Source organism: Carcharhinus amblyrhynchos, chromosome 8 (assembly GCF_965287045.1).
Source record: "Carcharhinus amblyrhynchos chromosome 8, sCarAmb.v2.hapA, whole genome shotgun sequence".
Taxonomy (NCBI): domain Eukaryota; kingdom Metazoa; phylum Chordata; class Chondrichthyes; order Carcharhiniformes; family Carcharhinidae; genus Carcharhinus; species Carcharhinus amblyrhynchos.
Genome location: NC_137331.1, coordinates 109,882,185 through 109,910,003, shown reverse-complemented (window position 1 = coordinate 109,910,003; position 27,819 = coordinate 109,882,185). Strand labels below are relative to the sequence as shown.

Below are 27,819 nucleotides of genomic sequence, written 5' to 3'. Positions count from 1 at the left end.
GATAGAGAAAAGAACAAACAATTCTGATCTTGAATGTTAGATATCCTTTCAATCCCGGCTGTTCCTGGCTCAGTTACAACTGGACATTAGCTGGCTCCCTTCATCTTAACTGGAAGTCAAATTCTACTGATTAACGAAGTCGGAAAATCAAATCACACCCTGGAACACTGTTTTTACATGCAAACATACAAATTAGGAGAAGGAATAGGCTACTCAGAGCCTTGAGCCTGCTCTGCCATTCAATAAGATCGTGGCTGATCTGATTGTAACCTCAACCCCTCCTGCCTATCCCCGATGACCTTTCACCCCCTGGTTAATCTATCTAACTCAGGCTTTAAAATATTCAAAGTCTCTGTTTCCACTGCCTTTTGAGGAAGAGAGTTCCAGAGACTCATGACCCTCTGAGTGAAAATAGCTCTCCTCATCTCCATCTTAAATGAATGACTCTGTATTTTTTAACAGTTCTAGATTCTTCCACAAGCAGAAACAAGCTTTCCACATCTACCCCATCAATATCCCTCAGGATCTGAAAGGTTTTGGTCAAGTCACCTCCTACTCTTCCAAACTCTAGTGAATACAAACCTAACCTCTCCAACCTTTCCTCATAAGGGAACTATTCCATTCCTGGTATTAGTCTGGTAAACCTTCTCTGAATTGCTTTTAATGTATTTACACCTTTCATAGAAACGTAGAAAGGTTGAAAATAGGAGCAGCAGGAGGAGATTCGCCCCTTCGAGCCTCCTCTGTCACTCATTATGATCATGGCTGGTCATCCAACTCAATAATTTCCTTAAATAAGGAGACCAATACTATACACAATCTCCAGAGGTGGTCTCAAAATGCCCTGTAAACTGAAGCATAACCTCCCCACTTCTGTAATCAATTCCCCTCACAATAAATGATAACATTCTATTAGCTTTCCTCATTACTTGCTTACTGGCCTTTTGTGATCCATGCACTAGGGCACCCAGATCCCTCTGCACCTCCAAACTCTGCAATCTCTCACCATTTAATTAATAAGCTTCATTTTTATCCTTCCTGCCAAAATTGACCAGTTCACATTTGCCCACATTATATTCAATTTGCCAGAGTTTTGCACACTCACTTAAACTATCTATTCCCTTTGTAGCCTCCTACAATTTACTTTGTGTTGTCAGCAAAATAGCAACCATACCTTCAGTCCTTTCATCCAAGTCTTTGTATAAATATATAAAGTTGAGATCCCAATCTTTGTGGCATGCCACTTGTCATATCTTGCCAAACAGAAAAAGACCCATTTATGACAAACTCTCTGTTTTCTGTTGGCTAGCCAATCTTCTATCCATGCCTATATTTTATCCCCTACACTATGAGCTTTGATTTAATGTAATAATTTTTGATGTGGCACCTTATTTAATGCTATCTGGAAACCTGTAAGTACAGTACATCACATGTACCTCCTTCAAAGAGCTCCAATCAACTGGTTGCGCATAATTTCCCTTTCACAAAACCATGTTGACTGTTCCTGACGGCCTTGAATTTTTCCTAGTGCCTTGTTATAACACCTTTAATAATAACTTCAAACATTTTCCCTCTGACAGATGCTAGACTAATGCCCAATATCTTCCTCCTTCCTGTCTCCCTCTCTTTTTGCTGCTAAAGACCTTTGGAGGAGGCCGAGATGGGTCATCCATTTGGCACTTCTGGATAATGATGTTTGCAAATGCTTCAGCCGTGTCTTTTGCACTGATGTGCTGGGGAGCCTTCTTCTCCAATGAGTTGTTTAACCGCACAACCATCCACCATTGGATGTGGTAGGACTGCAGAGCTCAGATCTGATCTGTTTATTGTGGGATCACTTAGTTCTGTTAATAATATCCTGATTCCACTGTTGAGTATGCATGTGGCCCTAGCTTCACCAGGTTAGCGCCTCAATTTCAGATTCATCTGGTTGGGTGTCCTGGCATGCTCTTCAACATTCCTCATTGAACCAGGGTTGACCACTGGTCTGATGGTCAGTGAGTGACACTGGCTTGATGGTCAAGGAACCAAGAGACTTGCCAGGCCATGTGGTTACAGATTGTGGCTGGATACAATTCTGCTACTGCTGATGGTCCTCTGCACCTCGTGGATTCCCAGTCTCGAGTTGCTAGGTCTGTTCTGAATCTATTCTATTTGGCACCATTGTAGTGCCACACAATAGGGTGCATTAATGAAGTAAAAAAGGAAATTCTGGCATTTATATAGAACGTCTCTATGTGCTTTATAGCCAAAGAAGAATTTATTGAAGTGTAGTCACTGTTTTAATGTAGGAGCCAAATTGCAGTCAGAAAACTATTACAAACAGCAATGGGGTAATGACCAGATTACCCACTTCTAGTGATGTTAGCTGATGGATAAGTGATGTTGAGGACATTAGGAATAACTCCTTTGCCCTTCTTCCGTATAGTGTAGGGTAACTTTTACACCAGAGAGAGTAGGCAGGGCTGCAGCTTAATACTTCATCCAAGAGATAGCAGGCAGGATTTTCCAGTCGCTCTCGTCCCAAGGCTGGAAATTTCCACTCGAGGATCTCTGTATGGTCTGCCCCTACCCCGCCCCCACCCACTACGATTTGTGTGGGAAAATACCACCCAGCGTGTCTGACAGCGAAGCACTCCCTCAGTGCGGCAATAAACTGTCAGTCTTGACTTCTGTGCTCCAGTCATACAACATTGTGGCTCAGCTCATACTCTGATATTAAGGAGGGAGTTCCTGCTACACTTTTATCCACTGACCGCCCTCATCTTTGAATTGGGATGGTCAGTGCCAATGAACTCTCAAGGCTAAATCAAAGCCCAAACAGCCAAACATGCTTTCTTTCCTGAAGGGTTTGAGCGTGGGATTCTGGTTCCCACATTCCCCTGGGACTTTCCCCTGGGGGAACGTATGTTGACATAAGAAGGCTCAACACTGACCAGGGAATAAAGAGATAGAGGATCAGCCGTGGTCATACTGAATGGTGCAGCAGGCTCGAGGGGCTCAGTCACAGAATCCCAACTGTGCAGAAGGAGGCCATTCAGCCCATCAAATCTGTGTGGGACTACAATCCCACAGAGGCCCCATAACCCCACTAATTCACCCTGCTAATCCACCTGAAACTAGGGTCAATTCAGCATCACCAATCAACCTAACCCACACATCTTTGGACTGTGGAAGGAAACCAGAGCATCCAGCGGAAACCCACACAGGCACGGGGAGAACGTGCAGACACCACACAGACGGTGACCCAGGGCCAGAATTGAACCCGGGTCCCTGGAGCTGTGAGGTAGCAGTACTGATCACTGCGCCACTGTGCCAACCTCTTGCTCCTTTTTTCTATGTTGCTATGTTTCTGAACCTGGAGCCTGACTTAGTACCACAGGAGATGATACAATTCATAACTGAGTCATTGAGACCTCATCCCTCCATATAATTTTATTTTTATTTTACGTGTAGTGGTTCAGTAGAATTACCACCATAGCGATTCTGAACACTAAACCACATGGCAAACCTAATGCTAAATCGCAAATTATTTTGCCAATATATTTTGTACATGTTCTGACATCTCTGAGTATGTCTCCCATTTACAATCATATATCGATCTGCAGCAGTTTCTTGGTGAAGCCAAATTTAAAGGCTCTAAAATTAATTATTCCTTTTGAGATATATGGCAGAAACCCACCCTTCTGGGCACCAAAATTAACAATTAACTTTAATTTTAGAACAAGTATTTTAGCAAGAAATGGCAAGAATTTCTGATTTAATATTCTGCATGCCAGATTCCCACTTTTTAATCTTGTGTTTTTCACTATTAAGCACACGCAATGCAATAAAGGTCTGATATAATAATTCTCCATTTTTAGTAATGAAAAGCTCTCAAAACCTGGCAATTGACTCGAATGTGGAGATGCCGGCGTTGGACTGGGGTAAACACAGTAAGAAATCTCACAACACCATCTTAAAGTCCAACAGGTTTATTTGGTAGCAAACGCTACCAAACGCTATTTGGTACGCAAACGTGAGTCAGCTGACGAAGGGGTAGCGCTCCAAAAGCTGGTGGCTTTTCCTACCAAATAAACCTGTTGGACTTTAACCTGGTGTTGTGAAACTTCTTATTGAATTAACTTGGATGGCATGGGGGGATAACTAAAGTCCTTTCGCAGAGAAATGTTAGGCTGGTGAATAATCTTTTAATTGGGAAATTGATCTTCTCCATGTGATTAGACCTAACTCTTAAAGTAATGTATTGGTGTTAAATATTCGTCAGTCCTGCTCACCTTTGCTGTTTCTGCAGCCAGTTAGCCAGTTCTGGACAGACAACTATCCTCCTCCAAATAACTTCACAGGATCAGAGATTATTAGCCGAGTCCTGTCGGTCATCTGCCATATTTTGGGGATGTCAAGATCAACATTTATTCATGGAACAAGGGCATCATGGGTGACACAGTGGTTAGCACTGCTGCCTCACAGCGCCAGGGACCCGGGTTCAATTCCGGCTCGGGTCACTGTCTGTCCGGAGTTTGCACATTTTCCCCATGCCTGTGTGGGTTTTCTCCGGGTGCTCCGGTTTCCTCCCACAGTCTGAGGGTTAGATGGATTGGCCGTGTTGAATTGCCCCTTATTGTCAGGCAGATTAGCTAGGATAAATGCTCGGGGTGGTGGGGGTGGAACCTGGGTGGGATTGTGGTCAGTGCAGACTCGGTGGGCCGAATGGCTTCCTTCTGCACTGTATGATTCTATAATCCTAAGGAGGGAAGGCAATGGCATCGTGGTACTGCCACTGGACTCGTAATCAAGGTTATTACGACAGGATCCAGGGACCTGGGTTCGAATCCCATCACAGCAGATGGTGAAATTTGAGCTCAATAAAAATCTGAAATTAAAAAGCCTCGGTGGGAATTTTTAGCTGCACTCGCTCGAAACCGGAAAATCCCGCCCGAGGTCAGTGGACCTTTCCATGGTCCGCCCCTCGGCCACTACAAATCCCGTGATGAGCCCCTCTAATAATGCCCATGAAACCATTGCAGATTGTCAGAAACACCCACCTGGTTCACTACTGTTTCTTAGGGAAGGAAATTTACCATCCTTACCTGGTCTGGTCTACATGTGACTCCAGAGCCACAGCAGTGTGGTTGACTCTCAAATGCCCTCTGGAATGGAGGGTAGTTAGAGATGGGCAGTAAATGCTGGTGCAACCAGCAATGCCCACATCCTGTAAATGGATAAAGAGAAAAATAGGCCAGCGTTTGTTACCCATCCCCAACTGAACTTGATTTCTCAGCCATTTGTGAGTCAACCATGTAACTGTGAATGTGGAGTCACATATGGGTCAGACTAGGTGAGGATGGCAGGTTTCCTTCCCTAAAGAGCATTAGAGAACCAGATGAATCAGTGACCATCATCTTTATTGAGAGCAGCATTTACTCCTGCGATACGTTCCATTAATTGAATTTAAATTCCACCAGCTGCTGTGATGGGATTTGAACTCATGTCCACAAACCATTAGCCTGAGCATCTGGATTACGAATTCAGTAATATTACCACTACACCACCATCTCCCCTCTTGTAGGCAGTAAACCCACGCTATTTCATTTATTGAATGTGAGAAAAGGAACCCACGGTGGCACAGTGATTAGCACTTCTGCCTCACAGCGCCAGGGACTCTGGGTTCGATCCCCGGCTTGCGTCACTGTCTGTGTGGATTTTGCACATTCTCCCCATGTCTGCGTGGGTTTCCTCCTGGTGCTCCGGTTTCCTCCTGCAGTCCAGAAGGTGTGCTGGACAGTTGCATTGATCATGCTAAAGTCTCCCTCAGTGCACCCGATCAGGCGCCAGAATGTGGCAACTTGGGGATTTTCACAATAACTTCATTGTAGTGCTAATTTTAAAATTTTAAACTTTAAAAAACTTTAAACTGTTGTTCACATCTTACTTGCTTTGAACTCTCCAGTCAGGCTCACTGTGGCACAGAGTGATGACAGGCTTCTAAGTATAGATTTAGTTAGCTGACACCATTCTTGATAGGGTTAACTGCATAATTTCTTACCCATATATCAGTTAGATAGTCAACATCTTTCCCAAACATAGAGGAGTCCAAAACTAGAGGACATAGGTTTAAGGTGAGAGGGGAGAGATAGAAAAGAGTCCAGTGGGGCAATTATTTTCACACACAGAATGGCGAGTGTCTGGAACAAGCTGCCAGAGGTGGTAGTAGAGGCGGGTACAATTTTGTCTTTTAAAAAGCATTTAGATAGTTACATGAGTAAGATGGGTGTAGAGGGATATGGGCCAAATGTGAGCAATTGGGACTAGCTTAGTCGTTAAAAGAAAAGGTGGCATAGACAAGTTGGGCCGAATGGCCTGTTTCCAGGCTGTAAACCTCTATGACTCCCACATAGAGTAACTCCCTCGGTTTCCTCCTATAGTCCAAAGATGTGTGGGTTAGGTTGATTGACCATGCTAAAATTGCCCCTCAGTGTCCTGAGATGCGTAGGTTAGAGGGATTAGAGGGTAAATATATAGGGATATGGGAGTAGGGCTGGGGTGGGATTGTGGTCGGTGCAGACTCGATGGGCCAAGTGGCCTCTTTCTGCACTGTAGGGTTTCTATGATTCTATGACTCGATGACTCTATTACCCCTTCCCCCTCTGAGTGAGACTGACCTGTTTATGATTTCCTGTTTCCCAAAACCAGAATTGCCAAGACCACACAACGGGTGATCACTGTGAGCTGTGCGCCTCAGGATATTACGGCAGAGTCAATGGATCTATCGCTGACTGCTCTTTTTGTGCCTGTCCCAGGTCCGATTCCGGCAGGTAACGTATAGCCACATGCCTCTCTCGTTTTCAAAGGGTTTTCTTCTCTTGTCCCGAAGGCGGGGAAGTGTGCCTCCATTATCTTCCTGTGCGCAATTTTGAGATGGTTGGACAGGTAGGAAATGGAAAGAAAGGGCTGTGGTGGGGGAGGGGGGATCAGAAAAATGTCTCGATAGGCCTCTCAGGATTTCCAAGTGAAGGGATGGATAGGTGGGGCTTTAAAATCAGAGATTATCATTTGACACAAGAACAGAATTGGAGAGGCAGGGCAATGCCAAAGAATGAGGTGGGGTGTGCAGTGGGAGTTAAATTGACTGCCCATTTTACACTAGCGGCCAAAGGTAAATTCACCCCTATTTTCTCAAGCACCTGCTGAAAGATAATTATGTTCCAAAATAAAAGCCTTCAAAAAAATGATTTCAAGGGATGCGAGCGTGGCCCCAGCCAGACCAGCACTTATTGCCCATCCTTAATTATCCTTCAGAAGGTGGTGGTGAGGTATTTTCTTGAACTGCTGTGGTGTAGATACACCCACAGTGCTGTTAAGGAGGGAGTTCCAGCATTTTGACCCAGTGACGGTGAAGGAACGGTGATATAGTTCGAAGCCAGGGTGATAAGGGTGGCTTGGACAGGAACTTATGGGTGGTGGGTTTTCTCCAATATCTACTACCTTTGCCTGGATGGTAGCGAATGCAAACATACACTACACATACAGATCGGTGTGATGTTTTAGTGCGGTTGCGGATGAGAGGTACACCCACGATTCCATAATTATTTGTAACAAGGAGAAGAGTCACATCTGACTCAAAATGTTGGCCAGAAACCTCCGACCCTGCCTGCGGCTGGGATTCTCCAGTCCTGCTGCAGTCGATGGAATTTTGGCTTCCTTCTCACAGTGGCTGGGTGAATGAGATTGGAGAATTCCAGCCCGTCTCCCTCTCCGAGAACATCGCGTTCTGATTCAGAAGAATCAGTTTTTTGCTTGATCTGCCTTGGTGTGAGTGCTAATAATTTATATATCATGGAATCATAGAACCCTACAGTTCTGTGAAGAGGCCCTTTGGCCCATCGAGTCTGCACCGACCACAATCCCACCCAGTCCCCACCCCCATATCCCTACATATTTTACCCACTAATCCCTCTAACCTAAGCATCCCAGTACACTAAGGGGCAATTATAGCATGGCTAATCAACCTAACCCGCACATTTTTGGACTGTGGGAGGAAACCGGAGCACCCGGAGGAAACCTGCTCAGACACAAGGAAAATGTGCAAACTCCACACAGACAGTGACCCGAGCCCAGGTCCCTGGAGCTGTGAAGCAACAGTGCTAACCACTGTGCCATCTCTTGCCATTGCCTTGTAATTGTCCTTGTGGTTCTGAATCATATGTCGCACGTAATCTATGAATTCTTTGGAGAGGGTAGTCTTCTTTACTTCTCGGAGGCGAGCCTTCGCTTCTTGTTTATTAATGACGTTTGGCTTAATAATGACATGTTTTTCATCTTTTTCTTTTTTTTTGTTTGAGATCCCTGGCAGGCGCTGCATCTTGTCCTGATTTATAACCACGCTGCTTTATTCTCGGTTTTACTCTGAATAGTTCACCCAGGGCTTGTAACTCCTGTAAATACCTGCCTGATCCATTGTTCTGTCTCAACATCTTATTTCTTTTCCCCATTCCCCCATCAGCTTTAGCCCCACGTGTGTGTTAGAGGGTGTGAATGATTTCCGCTGTAACTCCTGCTTGCCTGGATATGAAGGACAGTACTGTGAAAGGTGAGTTTGGTTATTATCAGGAATACCATCATTGCTCCGAATTTTAGAAACCGTCACAGACTTTGGATGGCAGCGTAAATCAACATTGATCGGAATATTATTTCACAAGGTAAAATGTCCTGCGTTATTAAGTATCTAGCAGTACAGTTTAATGACCAACTCTCAGTCGACCCAGGACAATTACCTCTTCTGCTGTTTGTGTAGAAGGTAACTGGATATATGTTTTACAGAGGGACTGCGAGAGTGATCTCGTTAAACAAATTCGTCCTCTTAAATTTAAATGTCCTTTGTTGTTGCTGTCACAAGTAAGCCAAGGGTGGCATGGTGGCACAGTGGTTAACACTGCTGCCTCACAGCACCAGGGACCCAGGTTCAATTCCTGCCTTGGGTGACTGTCTGTGTGGAGTTTGCATGTTCTCCCCATGTCTTCATGGGTTTCCTCTGGGTGCTCCGGTTTCTTCCTACACTCCAAAGATGTGTGGGCGAGGTTGATTGGCCATGCTAAATTGCCCCTTAGTGTCAGGAGATTAGCAGGGTAATTATGTGGCTTTATGGGGATTGGGCCTGGGTGGGATTGTGGTCAGTGCAGACTCGATGGGCCAAATGGCCTCCTTCTGCACTGTGGGGATTATGTATGAAGTAGGCTTACATTAACACCACAGCGAAGTTGCTGTGAAAATGCCTGAATTGCTACGCTCTGGCACCTGTTTGGTTACACTGAGGGAGAATTTAGCATGACCAATGCACCTAACCAGCAAATCTTTCAGACTGTGGAGGCAACCGGAGCACCCGGAGGAAGCCCGTGCAGAGACGGGGAGAACATGCAGACTCTGCACAGAAGTGACACAAGCCGGGAATCGAACCCAGGTCCTTGGCGTTGTGAGGCGGCAGTGCTAACCACTGTGCCACCCACGTGCCATTCCTGTTTTAAAGTTTTGGAAGCAGAAAGATATCTGATAATCAAAGATTAAACGCTGGTTTGTTTTTTTTTTCTCATTTTTTTCCCAGGTGCACTGCTGGCTACTACGGTAACCCATGGGCTGCAGGCGGTCGGTGCCAGCGGTGTGAATGTAACCCAAGAGGTTCTGTACACAGTAACTGCGATTCTTTAATGGGTCGCTGTGTTTGTAAATCAGGTGTAACAGGTCATCTCTGTGATCAGTGTGAAGCTAAACACGTACTGGTGGAGAGCGAATGCATATGTACGTATATCCATATCGCGTTCTTTTCTGGTGTAAATTCACTTCAGGAAATCTTTAAAGGGGATGCTATGAGTGAAGTCTTAAAAGTTTAAAACTTTATTTAGTTGCGTCATAAGTCGGCTTACATTAACACCGCATTGAAGTTACTGTGAAAATCCCCTCGTTGCCACACTCTGGGGCCTGTTTGGGTACGCTGAGGGAGAATTTAGTAAGGCCAATGCACTGAATCTTTCGGACCGTGGGAGGAAACCAGAGCACCCGGAGGAAACCCACACAGACACGGGGAGAACATGCAGACTGCACACAGACAGCAACCCAAGCTGGGAATCGGACCCGGGTCCCTGGCGCTGTGAAGCAGCAGTGTTAACCACTGTGTCACCATGTTGCCCTATGGCCTCTTGGGGGAAGTATTTGTTAATCTATTCCAAAGGGCAGTGACTCTTTGCAAAGGGGAATGACTCCTGTCGTCCGATCTGTGTCCTGATGCTTCCCATCCTGTCCCAGTCTAGATTTAGCAACCAAAGCAAAAGTTTGCAGAGTGATGAAGAGTCAGGGAGTGGAATGAATAGGAATGTGATTAACTGACTAATTGGAGAGCTCCTTCAAAACACCAGCATAGGAAAGATGAACCAAATAACCTTGTTCTGTGTGATAGCATCGAGAATAAGAGCCCAAATGAAAGATTGGAAGTCATTGAGTAATCTGACTATGGCTGAGTGCCGTATGAGATAAGATGGAGTATGGAAATGTGCTTACTTTACTCAGTGACAGGCCCATTTCAATAACTGTGCTGTGTAAAACTCATTGCTGCCAGCCTTTTGAGTATTCGATGCTGATTCGAGTTGAAATTCCATCCTTCAATGTTAATGCATTTATCCAAAACTCTTCCGCTGAGCAATTTTGTTTAAACCATCAGAAGTTTTATGCAGTTGCAGAGGTTTCAAATGATCACAGCAGGGCTGCAATACGCACGCGCTCTTGGGGAGGAGGTTGTGCATTCGCGTTGAAAATCATGTTGCACAATCACCTTTTTCTATTTATTATGGGAGGTGGGCATCCCTGACATCGATTACCATCCCTGTGGGCATTTGAGAGTCAACTGCACTGCTGCGGCTTTGGAGTCACATGCTGGCCAGACCGGGTAAGGATGGCAGATTTCCTCCCCTAAAGGACGTTAGTGAACCAGATGGGTTTTTACGATAATCAACAATGGTTTTGTGGTCATCAGTGGATTCTTAATTTCAGATTTATATTGAATTCAAATTTCACCAACTACTGTGGGTGGGATTTGAACCCAGGTCCGCGGAGCATTACCCTGGGTCTCTGGATAACCGGTCCAGCAATAATACCACTGCCCCCTCCCCCTCCAGTCATTATCATGGTGTACATACTGAGAAAGAGGGGAGATTGGGTAATTTAGAAGAGAACGATCTGAGGCGAGATTACTGATATTAGTAGGCAGATCAAAGGTACAATTTTAGAAATTGCAGATGCTTTTCTGCAGACTGCTGTGTGCGCATCGGTACTTGGGTATGAGGGATGGGCACATGGCTGTACAGAGACTGCAGCCGGTCACATTACTTTTATTTCTCTGTTGGTTATTAAGGAGACAAAGTAAAGTTTATTTGTTAGTCACAAGTAGGCTTACATTAACACCGCGATGAAGTGGCTGTGAAATTCCCTTAGTCACCACACTCTGGAGCCAGTTCGGATCAATGCACTTAACCAGCACACCTGTCAGGCAGTGGGAGGAAACCAGAGCACCCAGAGGAAACCCACGCAGACACGGGGGGAACATGCACACTCCACATTGACAATGGCTCAAGCCGAGAATCGAACCTGGATCCTTGGCTCTGTCAGGCAGCAGTGCTAACCACTGTGCCACCGTGCCACCTGTATGGATATGGAGGATCTGCATCAGTGCCCTCTCTCCACAGGCAAAATCTTTTTCTTCCCCTGAGAAATAGCAGGTTGCTGATTATTGTGCACAAGGTGATTTAAATGCAGGAATCAGTTTTACTTTCCTTTTCCAAATTGCATGGAAAAATGAAACAGTTCTTTTAATTCAGTCAGTCATCACATGGGGGGTCCAGCCAATATTGAATCATAGAATCCCTACAGCACACAAAGAGGCCATTCAGCCCACAAAGTCTATATAAACAACATTGAATCCCTACAGCATACAAGGAGGCCATTCAGCCCACAAAGTCTGTATCAACAACATCGAATCCCTACAGCACACTAGGAGGCCATTCAGCCCACCGAGTCTGCATTGACAACAATCCCACCCAGGCCCTACCCCCACAGCTCCATGTACTTACCCTGTCAATACCCCGACAATAACAGGCAATTTAGCACGGCCACCGGCACATCTGGACTCTGATTTAGACCTTACCTTCAAAGAGAGAATGAAAATTGCGAGATGTTCATAAAGAGCTGATGAACCAGCATAAAATTATCCCCTGATTAGTTCTTTTCAAATGGCTATCTGCGGTCAGAATCTTAATGCAGTTGCAGGTTCAATCACTTGTCTGCAAACGTTGGGAAGATGACCATTTTCGACCCATACAGTTCTGTTCACGAGAACCAGCTAGTTTGGAAATTGGTTCACAATCATTCTGGAATTTTTAAGGAACTGTGGTGATTTGAACCTTTTGGTCCCAGTTTTGACCATTCCCAATCAGCAGGAAGGAAGATTCCAGTCTTGAACCCATTTTGCAATCCATCCAATCTTACTCAACCTTGAACCCTATTGGAGGGCAACTACCTCAGGCAGAACAGGCTCTCACCCCAAACCCACCATGTTGTCACCAAGCAGGTTCTGTTAAACTTGGGGCTATTGAGTCTATTAGGAAAGGCTTGCCCAGCTCTGGAAGTGGTCAAAAAGAGATGAAAAGAAAACACTAAAAACAGTTGTTTCCAAAGAAATGTTTTGCGTTTAGATTACGGATTTTTAATGTTTGTCTAATAAAAGGATATCCACTGCAAATATATATCACATTACTTATTTGTTTGTTCATTTAATTAACCAAATCTTGCCTGGAGTTTAAATGTAAAACCTTTAAAGGCCAGGTCTAATGTGAGACATTGTTGAAGATGTGGTGAGGTGGAGTTGTTACAGGGGTAGCTCCTCAGGAAGCGCAGGATAATTCCAGGATCTGAAAGTGGCAGAAGTATCATTATTCTGAACACATTGCCGAAACCTTACCTGGACATCAAGGCCAGTGAAAATACTCTCAAAGTGGATGGGACTTTATAGACTTTATAGATAAAAGATGAGTGAGTAGCATTTGAAAGACCTAAGATCATTAATGTCCTGTTTCAAAATAATTCTCGAGAACCCGTCCATTAACGGACAGAGAAGGGAATATCATGTTAACACGTTATCGAGTTGCTTCAGTGACCCAGTTCTCCCATCGAGGAACAGTGCTTGCTGGGAATAAATCTGGGGTGGCACAATGGCACAGTGGTTAACACTGCTCCCTCACAGTGCCAGGAATCCGGGTTTGATTCCCGGCTTGGGTCACTGTCTAGGTGGAGTCTGCACATTCTCCCCATGTCTACGTGGGATTCCTCCGGGTGCTCAGGTTTCCTCCCACAGTCTAAAGGATGTGCTGGTTAGGGTGCATTGGCCATGCTCAATTCTCCCTCAGTGTACTCGAACTGGTGCCAGAGTGTGGCGACTCAGGGATTTTCACTTCATCTTAAGCCTACTTGTGACGCAAATAAATTAAACTTTATCTTAGGAGGTCATGGATGTGCCAAATCACAGAATCACCCTCCTTGTGGCAGGCTCGTTGGGCCGAAGGGCCTGTTTCCCGGGCTGATTTTGTTCTTTGTTCTTTGTTCTTGTATCGAATATCATTTAGTGCTTTTACAATAACTTAGGATGCTGTTTTACATTTGGAAGGAAAAATAACTTTTACCTCAGCCAGCACAATCACAGAAGCTGGACAAACTCTCTCTCTCTCCCACATCCGAATGCTCGGGCAACAAAATTATCGCAGAGGTATGGGATAGCTGTTGTAGATTTTTGAATTTTATATCGTATCTTTAATTTTGATTCTCGATATTTCCCCCCAGCTTGTGACGATGATTGCACAGGGCTCCAGCTCTCTGACCTCAGCAGCCTGGAAACCACCTTGATGACCTTAAACCTGACAGGGTTCAAACTGGCTCCCTATCATCTCTTCACTGACATAGAAAACAGGACAGAACAGTACCAGGTGAGATATTTCAGCATTGCTTCATTCCAGTCAGGCCGACTGTAAACACCTTTAACACAGATCAGAATATTTTACAGGAGCGATGAAGCCCAAGTTCCTGCCCAGTTAGTTTCATGTTTCAGTGCTTCCAAAGAGACCAGTTTTTAAAAAGCAGCTTCAAGTAAGTAGGATGTAAAGAGAAAATGTTGGAAACACTCAGCAGGTTATGGCGTTGTGGGTGGAGAGAGCAGTGGACTGAAATTTTACCACCTCGCCCACCAAAGGTTTGTCAGATCCTGCCCCAGACCAACAGGGAATGCCCTTCTGCTGGCCTTGCCCACCCTGGAGGTGTTAAAATTCCACCCAACGTTTCAAGTCTGTGACCTTTCCTCAGGACAGGGAAAAGATGGAAGTGAAGTCAGGGGTGAAGACCTTCTCAGCTCTTGTTCATCAGCCCTGCAGTGTTTAATGGCTGCAGGACGGGTTGGCATGGAGTGTGTCAGCTCCACACTGACATTGTTTCCGGGACAGGAGGAACAACCCTCTTTATTCAGCTCCATGGCCTGATTATACCATTCAAATGAATGGAGCTGGATAGTAACACAACGGCCGGGTAAGATTTCTGCTGTTGCAACTACTGGAATGTGTATCATATATAGAAAATCTGGGTGTGATATTGCAAAAAATCTGTACAAGTGCAGTCATGTTTTTGGTCACAAGCGGTGTTGATGTTGTCACAATACTCGCATTCATCACATTGTCCCTGTGAAGGTTCATCATGGGGACACTGAAATAGTTACTAACTATATTGGATAAAAATTCACTAACTTAGAAAGTCATTGAGGCCAAAATATTGTGTGATTTCAAGAAGAAATTAAATACAGTTCTTGGGGCTAAAGGGATCAAGGATATGGAGGAAGGTGGGTGTCAAGATATTGAATTTGATGATCAGTCATAATCAAAAAGAATGGAGGAACAGGCTCGAAGGGCCAAATGGCCTGCTTTAGTTTCTTTGACTCACTGATAGATTATCTGAATGCATCGGAATAGTTTTTTAATCAACATTTTAATTAAAGTTGTGATTGGTTACTTATCTTTCTTTTAGTTTTCATTTTGAGGTATTTTTTGAATAAGGAGCAATTTACCCAAAATGAATTTCCATAAGGACAATAAAGTGAAATGAAATTGGGTTAAAATGAATTGCGACGATATAAATTGAAACATGTTCTGAATGAGTCATGGATTGATATTGTATCAGTGTATGTTCTATATGTCGGAACATAATGTTTGGCTGGGAGTGTACAAAAGGACTGTGGTAGAATGTCCAATTTCAGATGGTTATGATCAAGTTTTTACACAGATGTGGAGACTAGTCCCATTCCCATCCAGGAAACCCTGACTATATTTCGGGTTGCTGGGGCTAGAGAGAAGCTTCATTGATGATGTACAAGGACAAGTAGGGTCCATGAAATCAAAAGGAATGACAGTTTAGACGTTTGGTTCAGTAATCATAGACCCCAAATTCTTTCCATGGAAATACAATGTTAGATTGTAATCTATCACTGACACACAATCCTTGATTTGACATCATGCTAACGAGGGAACTGTGACAAGAATTTAAAACTTACAGATCTTTACAGGGCAGCACGGTGGCACAGTGGTTAGCACTGCTGCCTCACAGCACCAGGGACCCGGGTTTGATTCCCAGCTTGGGCCACACTGTCTGTGTGGAGTTTGCACGTTCTTTCCACTTCTGTGCAGGTTTGCTCCAGTTTCCTCCTGCAGTCTGAAAGATATGCTGGTTAGGTGCATTGTCCGTGCTGAATTATTCCTGTGTACCTGAACAGATGCTGGAATGTGGCGACTAGGCAATTTTCACAATAACTTCATTGCAGTGTTAATGGAAGCTTACTTAGGGTTTATAAATAAATAAACTTTTGGTTTCTGGAGCTAGTTCATGTGTAGTAACAGCAGGTTGGTTATGTTTCACGGTTTGTGTGGGTAATTAGGTGGCTATTATAAGGCAGGTAAGTTAGACTGGGAGGATTTCACAGTAGATCCAGCAATAGCCACAATCTTTACTCACAAATCAAGCTTTTGTGACTGGATTTTGAATAAAATACATAGGAAGTTGTACATAGAATACATGAAATAAAATAGGAATGGGGCAGCACGGTAGCGCAGTGGTTAGCACTGCTGCTTCACAGCTCCAGGGACCTGGGTTCAATTCCCGGCTTGGGCCACTGTCTGTGTGGAGTTTGCATGTTCTCCTCGTGTCCGCATGGGTTTCCTCCGTGTGCTCCAGTTTCCTCCCACAGTCCAAAGATGTGCGGGTTAGGTTGATTGGGCATGCTAAAAAAGTTGCCCTTAATGTCCTGAGATGCGTAGGTTAGAGAGATTAATAGGTAAAATATGTGGGGCTATGGGGGTATGGCCTGCATGGAGTTGTGGTCAGTGTAGACTCGATGGGCTGAAGGACCTCGTTCTGCACTGTAAGGTTCTATGAATCTTGACAAAACACTGCATAATGAGATTTGAAAGTGTTCCTTCTATCATCTTTGTTGCTAACTTGTTAATATTTCAGTTAGAAGTCTTACAATACCAGCTTAAAGACTTTAACCTGTATTGTGAAATTTCTTACTATGCGCCCCCCCGCACCCCCGTTCCAACGCCAGCTTCTCCACATCGTAATATTTCAATGATTAGTTTGCCAGCTGTGGTTAATTTAAATCATGTATTGTCAAGGATTAAGGATGAGGAAAAAATACTAGGCATTTATTCACTCTGGAAAACTTCCACTCACCACGATATCGCAGAAGGGGCGGTAAATCCTACCGGTGGAACAGACCAGATGTTGTCAAGTCCGTAAGGGTTTCAGTGTTAAATGAAGACAGATGTTCACTGGGACTGACAACAGGAGCAGCAATCTTCACTTGGCAAAAAGCTGCAATCAGTTAATGTGGAACAGCTGGAGCTCTCTGTGTTCAAGGATGTTGAATACAAACAGCTTGGAGTTCTTAGTAAGGGATTTGCTAATGTAGACTCATCTTGTACCTCTGTGTGATTGAACTTTCACCTTTCTACCAAAATGATTGGAACACAACTTGGTGTAACATTTACAATTGCCAATCTTTTTTTTGCCGCATGATGAAAATCTAATCTGCGCATTAACTGGCCAAACACAGATACAGAACTCCATGAAAGTTATTCATTAGTGTCATAAGTTAAGCTTACTTTCACACTTGCAATGAAGTTACTATGAAAATCCTCGAGTCGCCACACTCCAGCGCCTGTTCAGGCACACTGAGGAAGAATTCGGCATGGCCAATGCACCTAACCAGCACGTCTTTCAACTGTGGGAGGAAACCAGAGCACCCAGAGGAAACCCATGCAGACATGGGGAGAATGTGCAAACTCCGCACAGACTGTGACCCAAGCTGGGAATTGAACCCAGGTCCCTGGCGCTGTGAGGCAGCAGTGCTAGCTCGGGAATACAGGGATACAGATGGTTGGTCCAGATAGGACAATGTGATCAGCGCACACTTGGAGGGCCAAAGGGCCTGTTCCTGTTCTATACTGTTCTTTATTCTTTGACATTAGATTGAAAGTCCAAGTGGGAAACTGGGAGAATTGCATCCCTGGTGAATTCAAAGTGAACTCTGCATAAATGGGAAGTATGTTCTTTGGGGCAGCAGACTGATAGTACCACAAAAGTTCCAGCCTAGACTGGTGAAGCTAGCTCATGAGGGTCACTTAAGAGTGATTGGTACTAAGCAAAACTTACAAACCAATGCATGGTATTTAGGGACGGAGTAAAATGTGGAGCAGATTGTCAAAACATATCATGGGCGCCAACTCCACTGCAGACTCAATACAGCAGAGCCAGTACGCAGCAGATTGTTACTGGCTGGACCATGTGAGGGTGTAGTTGACTTCTTAGGCCTTCCCTTCCATCAAGAGGTGATGTATTCAACATCCAGTAGTGATAATTGACTATAGGACTTACTAGGAGTGTGTTGTGATGAAGTCTGCTTCAACAAAGAAAATGGTGTCTGCAGTGAGTGAAATATTGACAAGGCACAGTCTATAAGTCACTCTCTCTTCATATAATGGGCTGCAATTCATTTAGAACATAAGAACATAAGACCTTTGTAGATAGACCTTTGTAGATTACACCATGCCAGTCACACCACTACGGAGAGAGCCCCCAGTTTCCACAAGCCAATGGGGAAGAGGAACGACAAGAGCAATGCTTACAGAAACAGATGAGGATTCCTCAGGCTGATGGCAAAGGTTGAAATGGGGGCATTGCTGTATAGAGTAACTCCACACACTGCGATGGGAAAGAACCAGCTGAGCTGCAAAATACATACCAAGATTTCAGAGCTGAGGGATATCAGTACCAATCAGGAGTGATGTGATATTGTTTTTATGCTCTCCTGAGAGTCAAGAATGGGTTCAAATCTGTGTGAAGTTTGTATGTTCTCCCCATGTCTGCGTGAGTTTCGTTAGGGTGTCCTGGTTTCCACCCACAGTCCATAGGTGTATGGGTTTGGTGGATTGGCCATGCTAAAATGTCCTTTAGTGTCCCAAGATGTGTAGGTTAGGGGGATTAGCGGGGCTAGTAAGGGGGGGGTTACATGGATAGGGTTTGGGTGGGATGCTCTGTCGGAAAGTTGGTACAGACTCGATGGGCTGACTGGTCTGCTTCTAAAATGTTGGGGTTCTATGATGATGTTGAAGATCGCATCGAAGGTTTACCAAACAAAGTTAACTATTTACAGTAGTATATACTTCACAGGAACATGTAGGGCGGGATTTCACAGCCTCGCTCATCCCAAAACCGTAAAATCCCGCCCGAGGGCAATGGACCTCTACGTGGTCCGCCCCTCACCCACTCCAATTCCCCTGATGGGTGGGACGGTAAAACTCCGGCCATAGTGTCTGAGCTATTTGTACTTGTTTAGTATATATAACCAGACAGACTGATTGTGCTTAGAGCATTAGAGGCTGCACTTAAGAGTATTGTAGGAAGGATGTGGAGGCTTTGGAGAGAGTGCAGAAGAAGTTTATCAGGATGCTGTCTGGATTAGCAGGTATGAGCTATAAGGAGAGGCTGGACAATCTAGGGCTGTTTCTCTCTGGAGAGGTGGAGGCTGAGGGGAGACTTGATAGGTGTCTATAAAATGATAAGAGGCATTGATAGGGTTGACAGTCAGAATTATTTCCCAGAGTTGAAATGTCTGATACTAGGGGGCATGTACTGAAGTTGAGAGGGGGAAAGTTCAAAGGAGATGTGAGGGCTATGTTCTTTACACAGAGGATGATAGGTGTCTGGAACGCGCTGCTAGGGGTAATGGTGCAGGCAGATAGGATAGGGACTTTTAAGGGTCTTTTAGCATGTTAATATGCAAGGAATAGAGGGATATGGAGCGGGGGCAGGCAGAAGGGATTAGTTTAATTTGCGTCATGTTTGGCATAACATCGTGGGCCGAAGGGCCTGTTAATGTGCTGTGCTATTCTACGTTCTATATGCGTGCTAGTCCGATTGGCTAACTCGACTTGAACACTGACACTTGACTGGTTGATGTTGAGTTTACAAGATGGAGCCCAAGGCTCTCTTACTGTTGCATCAGCCTCTCTGATGCTGTGATGAAGTAAGCGCCATTTATTCTTAAAGATACACTGCCCGTCTGCACATGAGGCATAATAACACTAGGAGGTTCAATATATGATACTGAGAAGAAGGCTGCTGCAAAGTTTTATGTTGACGGGGAGTTAGAAACATAGAATCGCTACAGTGCGGAAAGAGGCTATTTGGCCCATCGAGTCTGTACCGACAACAATCCCACCCAGGCCCTATCCCCGTAACCTCATATATGGATGCAAAATTGGCTTCTTGACAGAAGCCAGAGGGTGGTTGTAGAGAGTTGGTTTTCAAACTGGAGACCTGTGACCAGCAGCGTTTCTCAGGGATCGGTGCTGGGCCCACTGTTATTTGTCATTTATATTAGTGATTTGGATGAGAATATAGGAGACATGGTTAGTAAGTTTGCAGGTGACATCAAGATTGGTGGCACGGTGGACAGTGAAAAATTTTATCTCCAATTGCAGCAAGATCTTGACCAATTGGGCCAGAGTGCTAACAAATGGAGTTTAATTTAGACAAATGTGAGGTAATGTATTTTGGCAGATTGAACCAGGGCAGGACTTAGTTAATGGTAGGGTGTTGGGCAGAGTTACAGAACAAAGAGATCTAGGGGTACATGTTCATAGCACCTTGAAAGTGGAGTCACAGGTGGACAGAGTGGTGAAGAAGTTTTTCGGCACTTGGTTTCATCAGTCAAAAAATTGAATACAGGAGTTGGGGCATCTTGTTGAAGTTGTACAAGACATTGGTAAGGCCACACTTGGAATATTGTTTACAATTCTGGTCACCCTGTTATAGAAAGGATATCATTACACTAGAAAGAGGGCAGAAAAGATTTACTAGGATGCTACCGGGACTTGATGGATTGCGTTATAAGGAGAGACTGAATAGACTGGGACTTTTTTCTCTAGAATTTAGGAGGCTGAGGGGTGACCTTATAGAGGTCAATAAAATAATGAAGGCATAGACAAGTTAGATAGTCAATATCTTTTCCCAAAGATAGTGGAGTCTAAAACTAGAGGGCATAGGTTTAAGGTGAGAGAGGAAAGATACAAAAGTGTCCAGAGGGGCAATTTTTTCACACAGAGGGTAGTGAGTGTCTGGAACAAGCTGCCAGAGGTAGTAGTAGAGACAGGTACAATTTTATCTTTTAAAAAGCATTTAGATAGTTACATGGGTACAGTGGGTATAGAAAGATATGGGCCAAATGTGGGCAATTGGGATTAGCTTAGGGGTTTTAAAAATAAAAATAAGAGCAGGATGAACAAGTTGGGTTGAAGGGCCTGTTTTATGCTGTAAACCTCTATGACTCTATTTACCCCACTAATCCCTTTAACCTACACATCCCGGGATACCAAGGGGCAATTTAGCATGCCCAATGCACCGAATTTACACATCTTTGGGAGAAAACCCACACAAAATATGCAAACTCCACACAGATAGTGACCCAAGCCAGGAATTGAACCCAGGTCCCTCGAGCTGTGAGGCAGCAGTGCTGACCACTGTGCCACCACAGCACGGCAGTCTGATATGGAGCCAGGAGATAAGGTATTGCTGAGGTGGGAGAGTCTGTGTAAGATGCAGGAAACATTTTACCCCAAGCCATGCGTACACAGTTCATCACCAAGAAGGGAAATGGTGTGATTATGCAGTCGCTGGCAGAAATACTGACAGAAAGCATTGTGGTGATAAAGACACAGTAGCAGATGAACCAGATGTCAGGCCTGAGGCAAAGATGACATCCAGCAATCCAGAAGACCAAGTCAGCAATGCTGATAGAAGGCAGACAGCTCGCTATCCGCAGGGAAGAATTTCAGTTCCAAGGCGATGGTGCCACTTTCCAATCATGACAATAGAACCAATGTCCCTGACACAACAGCCAGACCACAGGATGAGAGGAGACCACCAGAGTGACATGAATGTTTTTGTGTGATTTAGTAACAGGACACAAAATTGGAAATCAAGTTTTGAGCGAAGATCTGTGATTTAAAACAATGGATTTTAAATTTAAAAAACAGCAAATATTGTCACAAAGCATGTGCCTAGATGTGAACTTTTATATGTTGTGAATTTGTAACACAAGGGCTGTATGCTAATGGCTAATCTTGTGGTTTTTAATTTCCTGTTTGCAAATATATGAAAAAGCAACTGATTGAGGAACGTCAAATTACATATCAGTGATTAGCACATAAGGATGTAACAGGGTGGCACTGTGGCACAGTGGTTAGCACTGATGCCTTGCAGTGCTAGGGACCCAGGTTCAATTCCCAGCTTGTGTCATTGTCTGTGCGGAGTTTGCACATTCTTCTTGTGTCTGCATGGGTTTCCTCTGGGTGCTCTGGTTTCCTCCTGCAGTAAAAAGTCTGACAACACCAGGTTTTAGTCCAACCTATTTATTTGATAATATACTCACAAGGGTCACTATCTGTGTGGAGTTTGCATATTTTGTGTGGGTTTTCTCCCAAAGATGTGTAAATTAGGTGCATTGGGCATGCTAAATTGCCCCTTGGTATCCCGGGATGTGTAGGTTAAAGGGATTAGTGGGGTAAATAGAGTCATAGAGGTTTACAGCATAATACTCAAATAAATAGGTTGGACTAAAACCTGGTGTTGTCAGACTTTTTACTGTGTTTACGCCAGTCCAACGCCAGCATACCCACATCATTCCTCCTGCAGTCCAAAGATGTGCTGGTTAGGTGGATTGACCATGGTAGATTGACTGTTCGTGTCGGGTGCACTAGCAGGGTAAATATATGGGGTTATGGGAATAGGGCCTGGGTGGGATTGTGATTGTTGCAGGCTCAATGGGCTAAATGGCCTCCTTCTGCACTGTCAGGATCCTGTGATTTTAGTAAAACAGTTCCAGAAACTGAAATACTGAACATAAGACTATATTGGATTGTGATGCACTGAACTTACCTGACATTTATAATGAAGAAATTCATTACTCAGTGGGCCAGCATTTCTTACCAATCCCTAGTTACTCTGAGAAGATGGTGGTGAGCTGTTTTCTTGAATCGCTGCAGTCCATGAGATGTAGGCATACCTATGTAGGCATAACTTCCCAGTGCTGTTAGGAAGAGAATTCCAGGATTTTGACCCAATGACATTGAAGGATCGGTGATATATTTTCAAGTCAGGATGGCTAGTGGCTTGGAGGGTAACCTCCAGGTGGTGGTGATCCCATGTATCTGCTGTCTTGTTCGTCTAGATGGTATTGTTCGTGAGTTTGGAAGGTGCTGCCTAAGGACCCTTGGTGAGATCCAGCAGTGCGTCTTGCAGACGGTACACATTTCTGCCACTGTTCATCGGTGGTGGAGGGAGTGAGCTAGAAAAATACTGATTTGTTAAGTTTGTTTGCCAAATTTTATTGCCGTACCTTTAGTAACAGATGAAATCTAAGTTGTATGTGTGGGATTCCTCCAGGTGGTCTGGTTTCCTCCCACAGTCCAAAAATGTCCTGGTTAGGTTGATTGGTCATGCTAAATTGGCCCTAGTATCAAGGAGATTAGCAGGATAAATGAGGGTTAGGGAATAGGGCCTGGGTGGGATTGTGGTTGATACAGACTCAATGGGCTGAATGGCCTCCTTCTGTGCTGTAGGGATTCTACGTACTAACCAAATACATCGTGGACATGTTGGTAGTCAAATACGGAGGGATGTCATGATGAAAGCTGATTGTGTGTGTGTGTGTGTAGACTTGAGTATTGAATACTATGCAGGTGCGCAGACAAAATACTGTAAGGTATACTCAGACTACGTGTAGGGTCAGCTGACCTGGGGGTGCTGAAGGTTAGATAGCATAGGGAGTTAGCCAGCATGGCAGATTAAACGTTGTTGTTCTTGAAGTTAAATCTGTAACTTGTGGGCTGCATGAGTGGTTAGCACTGCTGCCTCACAGTGCCAGGGACCCGGGTTCGATTCCTAGCTTGGGTGACTGTCTGTGTGGAGTTTGCATGTTCTCCCTGTGTCCGCATCTGCGTTTCCTCTGGTTTCCTCCCACAGTCTGAAAGACGTAGTTGTTAGGTGCATTGACCAAAACAGACGCCGGACTGTGGCGGTGAGGGGAATTTAACTGTAACTTCATTGCAGTGTTAATGTAAGCCTTATTTGTGACTAATACTTTAACTTTGAGTGTTACTTTTTCAGCCTGTGATGTGACAGTTGCGGTCACGAGAGGTGATCTATAACTGCAAATCTCCCTTTCTTTCATACCTGAACTTCATCAATGCAATTTGTACCGCACATTATCCGGCCCAAAGCAGAAGCAGTGTTATTTGATTCCTGGTCTGCATTGTGAAATTAATGATGTAGAAATATAACAAGCTGCATTTTTAAACATAATTATTTTAATTTGTGGTAATGCAGCTGGAGTTTCACGTCTGAAATGGAGTAATTTTGTTTTTCTCTTTCCAACTTGCCCACTGAGCTACATTATCTATAACCAGTCAATCTTCCACCCAGTATCCGATCATTGGGTGAGATTCTCCAGCCTCCCAGCCGCAGGTTTCCCGCCAGCAGGAGGTGGTGGAATCCCCAGGTCCCTGTCCCCCACACTGGTGGGAAACCTGCGGGCAGGGGTGCGCTGCAGGTGGGAACATAACAACATAAGAAGTAGGAGCAGGAGTAGGCCATCTGTCCCCTTGAGCCTGCCCTGCCATTCAATAAGATCATGGCTGATCTGATAGTGGGCTCAGTTCCACTTGCCCACCTGCTCCCCATAACCCTTAATTCCCTTATTGGTCAAAAATCTATCCATCAGTGACTTAAACACATTTAACGAGGTAGCCTCCACTGCTTCAATGGGCAGAGAATTCCAAAGATTCACTACCCTCTGGGAGAAGAAGTTCCTCCTCAACTCCCCTTATTTTGAGGCTGTGCCCTCTAGTTCTTGTTTCCTTTCTAAGTGGAAATAATCTGCTGCTTCTACCCTGTCTAGCTTCTTCATTATCTTATATGTCTCTATAAGAAAATCCCACCAGCCTAAACGGCTGGAGAATTGCAGCTACTGTCTGTGAATATTAGAGGATAGAATGGTTGCCACATAAATGGAGACCACTCGGCCCATTGAGCCCATGCTGGCAAGCCATTCAACCAGAGAGGAAGTTCCCTGTGTGATGGTTACATGTATGTTTGTCAGCAGGGGTCACTGGATTGCCACATGGAAGGAGAACCCTGACCCCCTCTTCCTCCAGGGGACATAAAAGTTCCCCCAGATTTTCCTTTGTTGTGTGAATCCTGTTGATTGCACTACATGGTGCATTGCAGAGTGCTGTACACACGCTGTTAATGTGTACAGTGATGGTAACTAGGGGTAGCCAGCTCAGAGATACTGTGGAACTTGAACAATTATTTCCATCAACTGCCAGGAAGCAAGATTGAATGGCATACTTAATAACTGATTTTAAACATATTAAGGAAGTCTTGTTGCCTTCTTAGCCTCATGACAACATTTTGGTTTGTGGAGAAAACAGAAACTTATAATGTCCACTCGTGAGACAGGATTATTGAAATAAACCAAAATTCCATTTAGTGGATCTATCCTGGGATGTCTCCCAAAGTGATTCTATTCATTGGTTTTCCCACAGATTACTCTGTCAACAGAATGGAACACAAGTGCCCTCGTCGCGAAGGTAGAAGAGCAGGTGGCTAGTTTGACCTCGGGGATCAGCCGCTTACAGAAGAAGGTAAATTCAAACCAAAATAAATCCTGGTCGCATGCTCAGACTAAATGGCAACGCTTGGCAAAGCAAGTAATGTTCATCCTCCATCCAAAGTTGGGAAAGGGTCAGGCATTTCAGAACTTCTTAACTTCTTTCGAGGATGTAACATGCAAGATGGGTAAAGGAGAACCTGTAGAGGTGCTGATCTTGGATTTCCCATAAGATAAGATACCCACTTCAAAGAAAATGTCACAAAATAAGGAGGGATAAAATATGAGCAAGGATAGAGAATTGGTTAACCAATAGAAAGCAGAGTAGAGAAGAATGGGTCATTTTGGGTTGGCAGGCCGTGGGGTGGAATCAGTGCTGGGGCCGACCTATTTCTAAGCTATATCAGTGCCTTGGATGCAGGAACTGAAAGTAAAGTCGCTAAATTGACTGATGCTACAAAGTTAGGTGGCAAAATAAGTAGTCAAGAGGGCACAAATAGTCCACAAAGGGATTTAGATACATTAAGTTACCCATGTAGCGGTCTAAATGCTTTTTTAAAAAAAAGTACCACCTCTACTACTACCTCTGGCAGCTTGATCTAGACACTCACCATTCTCTGTGTGAAAGAATTGCCCCTCTCGCCTTAGACATTTGCTCTCTAGTTTTAGACTCCCTGCCTTTGAGAAAAATGTTGACTATCTAGCTGATCTATGCCCCTCATTATTTTATAGACTGCAATAAGATCACCCCTAAGCTTCCTACGATCCAGGGAAAGAAGTCCCAGTCTATTCAACCTCTCCTTATAACTCAATCCATCAAGCCCTGTTAGAATCCGAGTAAATCGTTAGTCCCTGACCACACAGTCACCCAGTTGAACAATATTCAAATCGTTCTTTTTTTTAAATTTCTCCATGAACTGCACCCCCTTATCTGGGCAATCACCCCCCCAGTTAATTACGATTTGCAAATTGCACTGAATTCCTGTGGAAGGCCCAGGTGCAACCCGATTCAGCTCCCCAAGGAAGGTGACAGTGAAGAAGGCCATGATCACTGACTGAGGAGGAGTGATTGTAGTGGATATGTGTAACCTGACAGAGAGAGACCAATCCGTCCATCAGGCCCCTCTCATCCCAACACGTAGCACAACATCACTCCAGCCCCTGACCTAAAGGTGGGACAGTGGCACAGTGGTTAACACTGCTACCTCACAGCGCCAGAGATCTGGGTTCAATTCCCGGCTTGGGTCACTGTGCGGAGTCTGCACGTTCTCCCCGTGTCTGCATGGGCTTCCTCCGGATGCTCTGGCTTTCTCCTACAGTCTGGTCAGGTGCTAAATTTTCCTTCAGTATACCTGAACAGATGCTGGAGTGTGGCAACAAGGGGATTTTCACAGTAACTTAGTTGCAGTGTTGACATGAGCCTAATAAGTAAACTTCAAATCTCCAAGTGCTCTCCTGGGATAAGCCAAAAAGTAAAGGATTAAAACCCTGAGGCAAAAACTGTAAGAAATCCCTCCTCGATTAAGGCAATCGAGTCAAGTTAGGAGATTGTGGCGATTGATATGACTTGTGGCAGCTAATCTGCTTTTATAACTGAAGAAATAGTGGCAAGTTTCCCAAGTTCTCATTGTTAATGAGTAGGAACTAAATATTTAACGAGTTGTCAACGCCTCATTGTACTTGTTGCAGGTTGGCAGCAAGATCTATGGCTTTGGGCTTTATTGTCTGGTAGACTGATGTGATTGCATTTATCAATCCTCCTTTGGGAGCCACAGCACCAGTTAGTACAATTACCTTTTGGCAGGAAAGATATTTTGCACACTGAGGTAGAGGTAACTGCTGGAATCTTTCGGGAACAGCTTTCCAAAGATGTGCGCGATGATAGGGAAGGCGATGATAGGGAAAGCAGGTTGCCTTCTCGCTCTCGCACACAGCAAAAACAGAGTACGCTGCAAAATCTCAGCAGGTCTGCTTACAGCATCTGGGGAGAGAGAGAGAGAGAGTAGAGCCAACGTTTCGAATCTGGATGACTCTTCATCAGAGCTGAAGAGAATGGAAAACAGTGTGATCACGATACTGTTAGGGTGAGGAGGGAGGATGGAATTGACAAATAGACAAAAAGAGAATGGGGATGTCAATATTATTGATCGCGGCTAAGAAGTGTGCTGATAGCGCAACATTATCCCAGCCCGTCACCCAAGGGTTGCACAGTGGTTAGCAATGCTGCCTTACAGTGCCAGGGACTCAGGTTCGATTCCTGGCTTCGGTCACTGTCTGTGTGAGGTTTGCACATTCTCCCCATGTCTGCGTGGGGTTTCCTCCGGATACTCCAGTTTCCTTCCACAGCCCGAAACTAGTGCTGGTTAGGCCGTGCTAAATTCTCCCTCAGTGTACCCGAACAGGTGCCAGAGTGTGGCGATCAGGGCAGTAACTCCACTGCAGTGTTAATGTAAGCCTTACTTGTGACACTAATAAATAAACTTTAAAATAAAACACTGCACCCCCACCCCACCTTGAGG

At 44.6% G+C, this 27,819-nt stretch overlaps 1 protein-coding gene across 1 annotated transcript in view; it reads left to right on the top strand.

Moving 5' to 3' along the window:
* lama1 (laminin, alpha 1) overlaps positions 1-27,819 on the top strand; it is a 314,737-nt gene that overhangs the window by 202,495 nt on the left and 84,423 nt on the right. The window contains exons 30-34 of the mRNA XM_080194636.1: positions 6,694-6,815; positions 8,504-8,590; positions 9,599-9,792; positions 13,876-14,018; positions 25,236-25,334. Coding sequence (XP_080050762.1) covers positions 6,694-6,815; positions 8,504-8,590; positions 9,599-9,792; positions 13,876-14,018; positions 25,236-25,334 — 645 coding nt within the window. The remainder of the gene's footprint in view (positions 1-6,693; positions 6,816-8,503; positions 8,591-9,598; positions 9,793-13,875; positions 14,019-25,235; positions 25,335-27,819) is intronic.